This window comes from Hemicordylus capensis, chromosome 3, assembly GCF_027244095.1.
Source record: "Hemicordylus capensis ecotype Gifberg chromosome 3, rHemCap1.1.pri, whole genome shotgun sequence".
Classification (NCBI taxonomy): Eukaryota; Metazoa; Chordata; class Lepidosauria; order Squamata; family Cordylidae; genus Hemicordylus; species Hemicordylus capensis.
Genome location: NC_069659.1, coordinates 337,746,339 through 337,761,627, shown reverse-complemented (window position 1 = coordinate 337,761,627; position 15,289 = coordinate 337,746,339). Strand labels below are relative to the sequence as shown.

At 44.1% G+C, this 15,289-nt stretch overlaps 1 protein-coding gene across 3 annotated transcripts in view; it reads right to left on the bottom strand.

The window, feature by feature from the left end:
- FNDC3B (fibronectin type III domain containing 3B) overlaps positions 1-15,289 on the bottom strand; it is a 447,770-nt gene that overhangs the window by 102,480 nt on the left and 330,001 nt on the right. For all 3 annotated transcript variants that reach the window (XM_053308096.1, XM_053308093.1, XM_053308094.1), the window contains 5 exons: positions 12,587-12,725; positions 10,624-10,677; positions 5,376-5,500; positions 2,747-2,921; positions 913-999 (listed from right to left, as the gene is read on the bottom strand). In XM_053308096.1, coding sequence (XP_053164071.1) covers positions 913-999; positions 2,747-2,921; positions 5,376-5,500; positions 10,624-10,677; positions 12,587-12,725 — 580 coding nt within the window. The remainder of the gene's footprint in view (positions 1-912; positions 1,000-2,746; positions 2,922-5,375; positions 5,501-10,623; positions 10,678-12,586; positions 12,726-15,289) is intronic.

Sequence of the window (15,289 nt, the reverse complement as noted above, 5' to 3'; positions counted from 1 at the left end):
GATAACCCTTCACCAGGGAAGGGAAATCCATGCAAGAAGCAAATCTTCTATTATATAAGTACCTACAGTATTGGGTAATCCTGTCAACTGTTGCCTCCAAACTTTACATCCCCACAATAAATGACAGGTGCTTACACAATTATCAAGAGGATATCTATACCATGTTTTTCATTCAGAACATTTCCCAGTATTTTTATCTCTACTTCCTTTGAGCAAATCACACAGAATGTTAAACTCAAGGCACTTCCTTCATGTTATCTACGTTGTTAAATAAACATTGTGTGTATACATTTCAATTAACTTAAGAATCTTTGCATGCAGGATCAATGATCCTGCAAAAAGAAAAGAGGTTTGGGTGCCACCTTGTGGCAAAACACTATACTTGCACCAAAAATTAAATCTGCAGCACACAGTTAACCAACCCAATGCCATTCTGTTCTTTAAAAATTTTAAGGTTTTAATTTGTGGTTGATTTTAAATTGTTAAATTGTTAAGATTTGTATATATTTTAACTTGTTTTATACTATCGTTAACCGCCCAGAGATGAAAGTTTGGGAAAGTTTGGTGTAAAAATGTAATAAATAAATAAATAAGATTTAATCATTGGCACTGTAGTAAGGGTGTTGGTTATATATATACACCAGCTTACTAAACGTTATTGGTATACCACCAGATTTGTAGACTGCTCATCTATAATAAATGTATTAAATAAATAATAATAAATAATTCCAAATCATATTAACTTCAGTGATAACATTGTATGCCAAGCCATTAAGAATTCTTACAAAGGAAACAGCATAGTTTCCTTGTCCCCCATAATATTAGTAGTATAAATGCAGGATGTGCCATCATTGTTCTCAGAGTTAATCCCTGCAAGAGAAAGTGAGGTGAAAAAGCAAAGGAGGCACTTACCCTGAATTTATATTGTGTGCTTCTTTTGAGATTTTTCACAGTACAGGTTCGGTCTTCTCCAGTGTACTTTGAGTGAAACACACTATCCTAAGATATAAATTTGGGTACAAGTTAAACAACATAAATTAAGAAACCTCACTGCCAGCGCATAATTTTGTCAGGCAACAATGCATCGCTGTCATGCGGGCATTAAAAGTTGCCTTGCTTGCACTGAAATCTTATCTTTTGATAGAATTAAAGCTAAAGTGTTTGTTGAAACGATTTGGGTTCAAATATCAACAAGTGTTACCACTTGTTGGCTGGTTAGCAAAAGGGCATGCAAGAAAGCAGACTTCAAAAAAAAAGTACAACTAGATACAAATTATCTAAAGTAGGTTAAATCACATACATTCTGATGCCAGTTGTAGTTCAGCAAAATGTTGATCTACCCCTGATCTAAAGTATTTAAGACCCTGTGGAAATTAAAAGTGTGAGCCAGGACAAATTAAAACTTCTGTAATTAAAAGGGCACAGAACATGAAAGCTTTATGTCTTACAGTTTATTGGTTGTAATAAAGTTTACAATCAAAAGGTCATGACTTCTCTTTGGCCATCACATTTTGGAAAAACGGTTTTCAAGTTAAGGATGCAATGCTATGTCGTGCCTAATAAACTCAACACAACAAAGCAGCATTACAGCAGCATACGTTGGAAAGGTCATTCTTGTACGGCAATCATTATTTGTTCATGGTGGACATGCCCTATAAAAAAATGTATGTTGGGAATCCACCATAATATTGAATGGAGGTTAGGAAATCTAATTGGTTCCTGACTTCACTAACCTATAAAAAGGATCATTCGTATAATTCAGGGCTGCACAACTGTGGCCCACCAGCTGTTTTTGGACTATAACTCCCTTTATTCCCAGGCACAGTGGCTAACAGAGATTATGGGAGTTGTAGTCCAACACCTATAGGAGGGCCAGAGGTGGAAAGACTTCCTATAATTTGAAGCAGGGTTCCAAGTTTTAGCTCACTTTGGCAAGGAGAGCATTGCTATCAGGCAACTATGAGGAGCAAATGCCAGCCTTCTTCCCATCCTTGAAACTGTGGAGGAAAGAGGGAGGACAGCCCCCCCCCCTTAAATTTGAGAAAGACTGGGGTTGTGCAGCTGCTGCATTGCTGAGGCATTCAGAGCAACACCCAGGTAGTGCAGGGCCCTCATCGCCTTTGCCAGTACATAACAACAAAAGAAAAGCCCTGCAGGATCAGGCCCAAGGCCTTTCTAGTCTAGTGTCCTGTTTCACTCAGTGGCCCACCAGATGCCCCTGTGAAGCCCGCAGGCAATTGCTGAAGGCATGCCCACTCTCCTGCTGTCGCTCTCCTGAAACTGGTATTCAGAGGCATCTTGCCTCAGAAGCTGGAGGTGGCCTATAGCCCTCAGGCTAGTAGCCATTGATAGACCTGTCCTCTAGAAATTTATCTAAACCCATCTTAAAGTCATCCACATCTTGTTGGCCGTCACCACATCTTGTGGCAGAGAATGCCACAGATCAACTATGTGCTATGGGGGAAAGTGCTTCCTTTTTGGGGTCCTAAATTTCCTGGCCATCAGTTTCATGGGATGACCCCCTGATTCTAATGATATGAGCGAGTGAGAAAAATTGATCTCTAGCCACTTTCTCCATACCATGCATGATTTTATAGACCTCTATCAGGACTCCTCTCAGTCGTCTTTTTCCGAAACGAAAAAGCCTCAGATGATGTAGCCTTGCCTCGTAAGGAAAGTGCTTTAGGTACAGAGATGGAACATGGCAGTGGCTTTCGGTCTTTTGCTGTGTTAACTCAGAACTTACATTTTCATCCTCTTGAATCTCCAGGGTGTAGCTAATGACTTCTTCTGGTGTGCAGCCTTCTGCTTTATTCCACTGCAGAGTGATCCATGTGACTCCAGCACGAACAAGTTTCGGTGGAGAAGGGGTCTGAGGAATATTCCCTGATGTGTAGCATACCACTTCTTGGCTAAAGCCACTATGAAGCAACAGAGACGAGGGCAACAGATGACCCTTAGGCAAAGTTTACAGAACACCCTTCTCCAAAACATCAAGGAAATGCAGAAGGCATGCTTTTTCAAACCAACAATTCTCTTGCTTAGTAGAGACACCAAATACCATGTATTCAAAATTATACTCAATATGATATGGATAAGGTATTAGAGCCTGATTCAGACTTTCTTTCTTTCTTTCTTTCTTTCTTTCTTTCTTTCTTTCTTTCTCTATCTATCTATCTATCTATCTATCAAATTAAATACCACCCAAACTTTCATCTCTGGGCAGTTAACATAAAACAATTAAAACACACATAAAAAGTTAAAACAATTCAACAATTTAAAATCAATCACAAAATTAAAAACAATTTTTTTTAAAAGGCTGAGAAAGCTTGGTTAAAAAGATGGGTTTTTAGATGTTTTTTAAAAATTGCCAGAGATAGGGATTATGCTGTACGAATGTATAGATGTCTGTGCATTCGTACATGTGTTTGTGTGAATGACTGCACCTGTGTTCATTTTAAAACTGATCCTGGATACAGGCTCTTCAAATACATGCTACAGATAGGAAATGTGCGGCTGTACCTACGTTCAGCATAACATCTGAATGATTGCAACTGTGTACACTGCACACTCATGGTACAAGTGTGGAACATAACATGTACATGGGCCTTAGGTCCTTGGCAGAAATGAGCTTCACTTGTAGTGCTCCAAATCAGAAGCTGCAGAGCAGGCTGAGACCACAGAGGAACAAAAGCGACAATGCTGATTCTCAGCTGTGGCAGCACTTCCCAAGACAGGAAGTCAAGCTCAAAAAGTGGTGAAGAATGTTACTTCCTGGATCGCACAAGCTAGGAACCCAGATGCTGTATGGGAAGGTTTAACCATGCAGTCAGAACAAAGAAACGAAACTGGTCAAAAGTTCCAATCCCCTGTTTGGCCAGACAGTTCTAAATGACTTTCCTGGATCATGTGAACTACTGGTTCTAAGTATTTGAGTTGGTTCAGATGCACAAAGCATAGTTTAGGCTCCAAACCATGAATTGTGTTCCAGACACAAAAACTAACTGTGGTTTGTGCGATTTCCCTCTAGCCCTGCTTTCTCTGAAGCACCATTCAGACTTAGGCTGATATCCTAAGACAGATGAATCAGGAAGATGCATCATGATGCATTGCTCAGAGCATCTGCTTTGCAAGCAGAAGGTCCCAAGTTCATAGGAACATAGGAAGCTGCCATATACTGAATCAGACCCATTGGTCTATCTAGCTCAATACCGTCTACACAGACAGGCAGCAGCTTCTCCAAGGTTGCAGGCAGGAATCTCTCTCAGCCCTATCCTGGAGAAGCCAGAGAGGGAACATGGAACCTTCTGCTCTTCCCAGAGCGGCTCCATCCCCTGAGCGGAATATCTTACCGTGTGCACACACCAAGTCTCCCATTCATATGCAACCAGGGTGGACCCTGCTTAGCTAATGGGACAAGTCATGCTTGCTACCACAAGACCAGCTCTCCTCTCCTTGGTATCTACAGACAGGGCTGAGAAAATTCCTGCCTAAAGCTCTGAAGAGTCACTGCTGGTCAGCTAGACAGGACTGAGAAGATTGGCCAGTTGTCTAACTCAGTAGATGGCAGCTTCTTAGAGCTTCCCCAGGTGTGCAGTGGTTGGGGGCGGGGGTGAATTTTGACAATCTACTCTTCCCCAAGAAATACTATACACTTTCCAAAAATGTCCCTGAGAGTTATGCAGCCTTCAGGGACATATTTTCAGGTGACACAGAGCACTGTGATAAAAATCCCCCCTGCAGCGCACATGGGTGGAATGGTGGTGCGGAAGCTTTTTGCAGCATGGATGCATCTTCTCGGCATGTCCATGCTGCCTTCGTCAGGATGTCAGAAAAAAAGCGGGATGCATGCCGAATCAACAGGAAAAACAAAAAAGGAACCGTGCAAAATGTAGAGACAGAGGGGCCATGAAAAAGTTGCCAATAATTGCAAAAACACAAACTGTGCTACATCTAAAGATCTAAGGATCTATGTGGAGGAGATAAACAAAACACATATATCCGTTTTGTCTATAACTGAAGATGCTATATTAATAGTTTAGAATGAATAGATAACAATAACAATTATCTTGCAAATAGTATCTGCACATACATGTGACAAAGATATTACATCCCAATAAATTGTACACAGGTACATGTCTTTATGTGAACAACTGCACTTAAGTTAATGTTAAAAGTGTACCTGTGTACAGACCTACTGAAATGCAGCATACAGACAAGAAGTGTACTGCTGTACATGTGCTGAACATAAAACCCTGGAGAGCCACTGCCAGTCAGGGTGGACAGAACTGAGTTGGACAGACCAATGGTCTGACTCAGTATACGGCAGCTCTTTACATAACTTCTGGGTTGTCCAGAAAGCAGCAAGGACTTACCTAGTGCCTATGTCGTTCTGAGCTGCTACTCGGAATGTGTAGCCCACAGCTGGACAGAGTTTCGTCACCTTGTAATGTTTTTGGCTCCCAAAGTAACATTCTCTGAAACCATTGCTTCTTTTCCCCTGGAATAAAATGGCATACCAATTTTATAAGTTCTTAAAGACTTTAAAAGAAAGAAAATCCTTTGAAAGGACTTTGCAGCGGGGTAAAGTCCATTTCTGAGTCACATTTTGGGGGACACATAAGGCCAATTTAGTGGCATGCAAGCAAAGCATGAAGAACAAAATGTTGTGTGGGAATATTCTGAAACCAATCTGCGGGGGTTTCGGACTGGATGCTTGGTCAAATGTGCATCTTCATTACAAACTGCTCATACGCACAGTTCTTTCCAAGTGGTGCCTGCACCAGTCTTAAGTTTCAGTCTCCAATCATCTCCTTGAACACAAGCCTGCTGGTACATGCAAGTCATCTTTTGAGGTCTACCTTAAGAAGCCCTGCCTCACTTCAGATGGCAGAATAGCCAGGGGCGTAGCTAGGGGAGAAGGGGCCCATGTTTGCCCCTCTCCCGGAGGCCCCTTGGAGTGAGAAAGATAATGAAGAAAGGGAGGGGTGGAATTGGGGGTCCCTCAGCTCAATTATAGCTACTAGGGATGTGCACGGACCTGTTTGGAGGCCCTTTTACGGGCCTCTGAACAGGTTTGAACACTGGCCGGTTCAAAGGAGGGGAGGTGTCGGCCTTTTAGGGCTGGGGGAGAATGAACCCCCTCTCATGTTTCACCCACCGGTGCTCGGTTTCCTAAAAGTCCGTCGGGGCGGCAGTGTACCTCGCTGCTGCCCCGTTGCCCCCTTTACTGGAAGTAACCAGAAGTACTCTACGCACCTGCACACGCACCCAACCTGCATGAACACCTGAAGCATGCAGGCGTGTCAAGTACTTCTGGTTACTGCCGGTAAAGGGGGAAAGGGGGCGGCAGGGAGATATGCTGCCCCCCTCCCCAGACTTTTAGGAAACCAAGCGCCGGCGGGGGAAACGCAGCAGTGGGGAGTGTATCTCTCCACCCTTAAAGCTATCCACCCCGCTGTCGAACCAGCCCCCACGGGTTCCATGCACATCCCTAATAGTTACACCCCTGAGAATAGCAACTGGGAGCAGCTTTAATTTTAGCACTACACCTACACTCCTGTTGCTATTGTTTTTATTTATTTATTGTATTTATATACCACCTGACTCCAAAGGCTCTTTCTTGTGGAAGGAAAATGGATGGACGTTTTAAATAAAGAATTCCTCTTGTTCTTAATTCTGGGAGGATCCTTGGAGGAAGCGTTAGGGACAGGGTCTTTCTAGTGGTGGCTCAACATTTTGAACTCCCTCCTGCGAGAGGCCTACATGGCCCCCTACCCTCATTTTCAAGTGCCAAGTAAAGAACTACAGTAGCTACTTCAAAAAGCATTCAAGGCTGGGTGATCCTTTGCATTTGTTTTGGTAGTTTGATTATGATTTCAATGAGGACTGGTTTTCTTTCACCAAGGGTTCAACTTGAAATTGCATTTCAATTACAGTTGCTTGAAATTACATTTCTGTCCTTGCTTTTGCTTCTTTTAATGTAAGCAAGTTTATGTTGCCCTATGGTGAGAAAAGAGATATGCTTTTTTTTTTTTTAAAGTTTGGAAATTCTTGGGTTCACATTTGTTTCCAAATTCTAATATTTTGAGCAACATAAAACAGTCAGGCCTTGGATGCATATTCAAGCATCTATTATGACCTGTGGTGTGCCAATGGCAGACTCATTACCAAAATACATACATGGAAACATCACAGTTGCTCCCATTGCTGGATTAGTAGGCTAGGAACCCCTTCCACAAGGCCCTGCCATTTTATCGTACCCAAAGGCATTTACATAAACATTCAGGTAAACATTTGTAGCAGGTAGTGCTGTTTGCTTAAGGCTCTATCAGCTTTTTCAGACCATCGTCTTTCGTTTGATTACTTTAAAAAGCAAATCCATGCCCATACTTAGTTGTTGCCACAACTGGCCTGGCATATTTCCCAAGCACCATTTGGGCTGGCTGATATTTCAAATGCCTCACAGTAGCTCATATTTCACGTTCCACTGGCATCATCATCAGAGGCAAGCTGATATTTTTAATTAACCAGGCATTAATTGTTTGGAAATCTTTCTATGTTCAAAACAACAAATGTTTTAGTAGTTGCTGTCATTTTAGACAAGAACTTGAGGCAAGGTAGTCCATAAGAACCCTGAGTTCTTTTGTTTTTTGTATATAGTTCTTCTAATGTGATGTCACATTTATAGAGAATGTTTTTGCAAGCAAGCTTTCAATCTACTTCCCATGTCCTCAAACTCTACAGGGATTGGAAACCAATGATGGTAGCTTATAAAATTCAATAGTAGGGAGAGATCATCAGGGGATTTGGAGCTGGATGTTACCAGTATGCTGATGACACCCAGATCTACTGCTCCATGTCAACCTCTTCAGGAGTTGGCACATCCTCCCTAAATGCCTGCCTGGAAGCAGTAATGGGCTGGATGAGGGAGAATAAATTGAAGCTGAATCCAGATAAGATGAAGGTACTTATTGTGCGCGGTCAGAATGCTAGAGATGATTTTGATCTCCTTGTTCTAGATGCGGTCACACTTCCCCAAAAAGAACAGGCTCGCAGTCTGGGAGTACTTCTGGATTCACACCTCTCCCTGGTTTCTCAGGTTGAGGCAGTGGCCAGGGGTGCTTTCTATCAGCTCCGGCTGATACGCCAGCTGCGCCTGTTTCTCGAGATCAGTGACCTCAAAACAGTGGTACATTTGTTGGTAGTCTCCAGACTGGACTTTTGTAATGCGCTCTATGTGGGGCTGCCTTTGTATGTAGTCCTGAAACTTCAGTTGGTTCAGAATACGGCAGCCAGGTTGGTCTCCGGGTCATCTCGGAGAGACCATGTTACTCCTCTGTTGATGGAGTTACACTGGCTGCCAATAGGTTTACGGGCAGAATACAAAGTGCTAGTTATAACTTATAAAGCCCTAAACAGCTTAGGCCCTGGGTATTTAAGAGAATGTCTTCTTCGCTATGTGCCCCACCACCCATTGAGGTCACTTGAGGAGGTTTGTCTCCAGTTGCCGCCAACTCGTTTGGTGGCTACACAGAGACGGGTCTTCTCAGCTACTGCCCCAAGATTGTGGAATGCGCTCCCTACTAAGATACGAGCCTCCCCATCTCTGGCAACTTTTAAGAAATTTCTGAAAACACATCTCTTCAACCAAGCTTTCTCAGCTTTTTAAAACTTGTTTTTAAATGGTTTTGGCTGTTTAATTGGTGCTTTATGATGTTTTCATTGTTAATTATTATTTTATGCAGCTTATAATTTTTGTTTTAATTTATTTATTTTAATGGTGTTTTAATGTAAACCGCCCTGAGCCTTTTGGAAGGGCGGTATAAATTTTTAAATAAATAGATAGATAGATAGATAGATAGATAGATAGATAGATAGATAGATAGTACAACTTGGAATTTTTTCCTTGTGTCCCAAATTACAGAATACTTAGCTATTATCTTTTTAAGGCCAGTGTCCTAGGGCCTATAGAATGACACATAGGAGCAGGCATGGAACCAGCCGCAATGGGGCCTGGGTCCAGCCCCGCCCGGTGGCCCCTCTAGCAATGTCCTGTGCACATGACGTCACGTGCACAGGGCGAGGCATGGGTGCCGAAAGGGCCCCGAGAGAACTCCCCATGCCCGGGTTCTGGAGAGCCCCAAGCAATATCTCCCCTGTCTTTTTCAGGTAGTGTTTGCATCCTGACCACCTTTTATTTCTCTTTCTCTCCTTCCAGCGAGGGAGAGAAAGGGAAATAGATGTTGTCAGGCAGCAAGCGCTGCCTGAAATGTCAGGGGAGAGCTTGCTTGGGCTCTCTAGAGCATGAGGCCATGCCGCCCTTGTGCATGATTTCGCACACAAAGGGGGCGTGGTCTTGAGCTCCAGAGAACCCGAGCGAGCTCTCCCCTGTCATTTCAGGCAGCACTTGCTGCCTTACAACATCTATCTCCCTTTCTTTCCCTCGCTGGAAGGAGAGAAAGGGAAATAAAAGGCTGTCAGGCTGCAAACGCTGCCTGAAAAAGACAGGGGAGAACTCACTCGGGGCTCTCCAGAGCCCGGGTGTGGGAAGTTCACTCAGGGCTCTTCCGGAGTCCGAGCCACGCCCTCCTGTGGGCTTTGGCAGCCCTTTCCATTGACGGCCCGGGTTCTTTGAACCCGTTCGCACAATGGTGGCTCCGCCCCTGCATAGGAGCATATATTAATGCACATCAGTGACAGATTTAGCCTTTAGTTGGTAGCACATTTTTGTAATCCATAGGTTAACAATAAAACATGATGTATCGCTTTGGGTTGCTTGTGAAAAAATGGCTTATTTTATGAAAAAGGTTCAGAACAAATTCCAGGTAATCTGAAAAACATTCTTGGAACTATATTCATTAGGAAAGATATTTTTGTAGAAATTAGTGGTCAGAGGTATTCCGTTAGTAGGCTCTTTTTTTTACTGTTTTATTCTGTTTATTGTTTATTTTGTTTTGCTTAAACAGGGGCGGGTTTTGAGAAATGGGATGAGTATTTATATACTATATAAAATTGAGATAGGGAAATATTGTATTATGTTGAAAGAAGAATTTTATCAGTTTTATTTAGTGGTCTTATTTGTCTTTCATCCTGTCTGAAAAATTATTATTAAAAAAACATAAGATCTTGTAGGTGTATTTGTGTGTATGATGAAGAGGATTCGTAAGTTGTTCTAATGAAAAACCCCCCTCACACACACACAGATCATTAACAAGATCACCACAATACATCCATACTAGTTAGTCATTTACTAAGGACCATTAATTTCAATGGGACGTAGTCATGACTAACTTTCTCTGAATACGATACAATGAATTGAAAAGAGATGAAAAGCAAAATGCTTATGAAGTCAAAGAATCGTCATTTAATTCCACCCAGTAACCCCGTCGTATTAGTCATATAACCAATCTGGGCACCTTATGGTTCTTTCTGAATGGTAATTTACATATGGTCTAACCTAATTATACAGCATAAGACCAAAATGTGATTCTGCATTTTCACAATCTCATTCTTCTATGTTTGAAGGGATCCCTTCTCTTCCCTCAATATATTTATGGTAAAACAGAATGGTTATTTCTTTAAAAGCACATTAGAAAACAAAACAGGTGCATTATTACTTACCTCATCCCACTCTAAAAGGTAGCTGGTGATTTTTGAACCATTGTCAACAGGGCCCTGCATTAAAAAAAACGGAAGAGCGAGGAAGAGGAGGAGGGGAAGAATTTTGCAGAAATCAAGCATTTCTGTAATAAATACTTGGAAAGTACAAAGAAAAATACTTGAAAATTTGAAACCTGTACTAAGACACTAAATACTTGGAAAATTAGATACTTGGAAAGTGAGTGTATGTAACCCACTCACATGTTTATAGGTTCCATCTGTGCCCTCTTTTGGGCGTGAGTAGTAGCGTAGAGCAGGAGTTTCCAACCTGTGGTACTCCAGATGTTGCTGAACTACAACTCCCATCATCACCAACGCAATAAATTGTGGCTGGGGATGATGGGAATTGTAGTCCAGCAACATCTGGAGTACCACAGGTTGGGAACCCTTGGCCTAGCCCTAGAGCAATGATTCCCAACCTTGGGAACCTTCCACCTGAGGTGGAATAATCAAGTGCTGCAATACCTTGGGCTGCCCCTTTAAACTCCAGTTTAGGAATATAGGAAGCTGCCCTATACCGAATCAGACCACTGGTCCATCTAACTCAGTATTGTCTACCCAGACTGGCAGTGGCTTCTCCAGGGTTGCAGGCAGGAGTCTCTCTCTCAGCTGGCCCTGTCTTGGAGATGCCAGGGAGGGAACTTGGAACCTTCTGCACGCAAGCAGGCAGGTGATCTTCCCAGAGTGGCCTCATCCCCTAAAGAGAATACCTTACAGTGCTCACATGGAGTATCCCATTCAAATACAACCAGGGTGGGCCCTGCTTAGCATTCATGCTTTCTACCAGCAGACCAGCTCTCCTCCCCTAGTTTCTAATCAACAGCAAGCTAGACATTACTTGGACCATGTGATTGGGGACCAACTGCTTATTTTTATTCCGTAAATAGCTAGACCAGCGGTCCCCAACCAGGGTTCCTCCCCATGTTGCTGATCTACTACTCCCAACACCCCCAGCCACAATAAATTGTAGCTAGGAATGATGGGAGCTGTAGTTCAGCAACATCGGGAGGAACCCTGGTTGGGCACCACTGAGCTAGGTTGCCCCCCTCAGATTGCAACTGAGGCACAGGGGAGGGGGTTAACTCCCTCCCCATGCTATGGTCTTGATTCAGGTTCTCCTCTAATGGGATCTTCCCCCTCCACCAGAGCAAAGAGCTGCTGTTTTGGTCTGGATCATTGGGTGGCGGGGGTGGCAGGCAATTACCTGCCCCCCTCCACAAAATGCAGGAGTTTGATCCTGAGCTTCCTTGCTTGCAATCCACATGCCCAGCCTTCTTCAGTATTAAAAATCAAGGTAAAATTGTGCTGTCAAGTTGGTGTTGAGTCCTGGTGCCCACAGAGCCCTGTGGTTTTCTTTGGTAGAATACAGGAGGGGTTTCCCATTGCCTCCTCCCGTGCAGTATGAAATGATGCCTTTCAGCATCTTCCTATATCGCTGCTGCCCGATAGAGGTGTTTCCCATTGTCTATGAAACATACCAGCGGGGACTCGAACCGGCAACCTCTTGCTCCCTGGGCAAGTTACTTCCCCGCTGCACCATTAGGTGGCTGTCTACAGTATCAGTGTTCTTAAAAAAATGTTGAATAAGAATGAAACCACCCCAGACTGGACAATCTGATTTTTTCCTTCCCTCTTCTAAAAAAACTGAGCAGGGAAGAGGCATGCAGAGCTATTCCTGTTTGCTGAGTCATGTTCCTTCACAAGTGCAACGCTTCCTTATCTGCAGGCAGAGGAGAAGGGAAACTGAGGAAGAGAAGGGCAGCTCACCAATGGCTAGAGGCTGTTTTTTAAAAAAACAAAAAACTCTTAAACACAACCGTTCCTTCTACTGCTTTGGTCAGATGCTTTAAAAACTGTCCACCCATCGTATTTTAAAAGGTTAATATATTCCTCTCTTTCTTACATGAGTTTTTATTCCACTTACCTTCCACTGAAGAGTTAGGGAATTTTTGGTCCTGTGGGAAGGTTTGGGTGGGAAAGGGCATTCCGGGGCACAGCTGTGAGTAGTGAAGCTAACCGGCTCTGAACAGGATCCCTTGACTGAATTGTACATGGCGTAAACCCTGCAACCAGAAACAAAGTTTGAGAACCCACAATCCTTAATTTGTTTATATTTTGACACACGAGAGGTTCATCATGCCTGTTGTCAACCTTAAGACTGGGGAGATTTGTCTGTAACATTCTTTAAATTGGGGGTGCTCTTGGAGCCCACTGAAGGGTCTCAAAGCAGCACATCTGGATCCTAACAAGCAACAGGGACAATTAGAGGACCCGGGCGCAGAGCATCTGTGCCTCTAGTTGGGCCCAGCCATCCTGCCCCCCATGCCACCGTCACCTCACCCTGGGGGGCCAGGGCCAGGCCATCCCGCTGCCTCCCTCTGCCTCACTGTCCTCCTCCTTGGGGCGGTGGGGCTTTGGCCGCCACCCGTCCTCCTCCTGCCGCCCGTAGTCCTCTCACCTGGTGCCCCAACCGGCTCCTGGCACGCGCTCCTCCCTCCCGCCCTTGCACATGTCGCCCCCTCTGGGCCTGCCATTGGAGCTGCAGCGGGGGCGGAGCTTGCCACATCCCCACGTATCCCCTCTACAAGAATTAATTATATAGAAGATGTACAGATATGCTAGGAACATAGGAAACTGCCTTATCTCCAAGCTTCTCTTCAGGCAGGAGTCTTTCCCAGCCCTACCTGGAGAGAAGCCAGGGATTGAACCTTGACCTTCTGCATGCAAAGCAGATGCCACATCACTGTGCTACAGCCCCATCCCTTGTAGGCTTTATGTCTAAATGGAAGAAGAGCAGTAAGTGAATCCTTCAAGCTGACTAGGATGATAAGCTGACCATATCATACTAGGATGCTTCAAAACCCCAGGTTCAACTAACTGGGCACATCAACAGAAGTCAGCTTGAAGGATTCACTTATTGCTCTTCTCTGCAGATGTGTTTCCCTCCCATATCTTATCTCTCCTGCCTCTTTTTGCCACCATATTGCTCCATACCCTCTTTGAAAAAAGAAAATTTGAAGTAGCTAACAAATCATCATCATCAACTAAAAAACAACAACAGGGAAATAATGGGGTTAAAACAGAAAAAAATAGTCCTATCAGCCTCCACCAAAGGCCAGGAGACAGCAAAATAAAAAGAAGTGAACAAGCAGCCTTTCCTTGGCAAGGTGTGTGATAATGTCCAGAATGAGATTCCTTGATACAGGATTCCTTGATTTAGGAGTGGGGCACAGAATATTTTCAATTCTGGTCAAGGACAATGTCTCCAAGCTTGACACACACACCTTCCAGAACTGCTAGTTTTTATTTCCTAGTTGTTGGCTGGTGAAAATTAGAACAAATTGAATCCATTTATGAACTCCCCCATCTGGAGACTTGGCTTAAGAATCCATGAACAGCATGCACATGACAGTGGCCAACACTCGAAGATTTTCAGTATCATCCGTAGGCAGCAGTTCAAATCAGACAGAGTTTCACAATACAAAGAGAAAAGCAATTATCACTGTGCTATCTCATTTCCCTAAGGGCAAGCCTGCACAACTTCAGCCTCCTGCAGATGTTGGACTACAACTCTCATAATCCCTGACTACTGGCCCCTGGGGCTGAGGATGATGGGAGTTGTAGTCCAAAACCAGCTGGAGGGCCAAAGTTGTGCAGCCCTGCCTTAGGGCATAGTCAGCCTTTGCAGGATAGTCCTGCAAGTGCAAATTCAAAGGCACAAATGCAATACAAAATAGAAGCATTGGGGATGGAGGGGAGATGCACCCTGGTTGGGAGTCAAGAGCATCACTGCTTAGGGCTCCTGTTCCTGTTTAGATCCATTGCATCCTGGCTAGATGATGAAATGGAGTGCACTCAGCTACCAAAAAGAGAGCTTCCACAGAACCGGAATTGTCAGAACCTGAAACCAAGAGCCTCAGGTCTAGAGACGCCCCTTACCACTTCATTGCTGCAGCCTCAGAAAAGACTATGTTTCCCAGAAGCACCCATGCTGTTCCCAGGACTCCAGGGAAAGGTGGAAAATGTGGCCAACATTCCACACAGCAGAATGCCAGCATTAGAGGCCCGCGAGGGCTGCTGCACAATGTGATGGTGTTGTGTGACAGAACAGCTGCGGAATGACTTGAAACAGCCTGCAGGCAGTTGTGCAGTGCTGTTTCAGTTGGGAACAGAAGAAGAAGCCCTGTGCAAATGCCTGGAAAATGTTTTAGGTCATTCCACAGCTGCCTTGTCAGAAAACACCATTGGGGGCGGGGGGATGCTTCCACATTGCACAGAAGCCCTGGTGGACATCTAACACTGATGTTCCCTTGCACAGATTGTCAGCCAATCATTTTAAAAGTCAGGCTGCAGAAGACTGCTGCCTGCTTGCTTGCTACCAGAAGCAAAGGTAGAGGAAAGTGGCTTGTCTCCTGCCCAGTCCCCCATAAGTAGTTTTGGTAAGCAAAGCATTTGGTTCGACCTGCTTTCCTTGGACTCTAACCAGATGGTGTTTTGCTTCAGGCTGAAGTGGGCCAATTCTAAATACACCCCCAAACCTTCATATTAGCTTACTGGTCAAGTTTGGTACTAGCTATGGAAGCTTGCAAAGCACAGCTTCATGTGATCTGGGTTTGTTAAACATGCA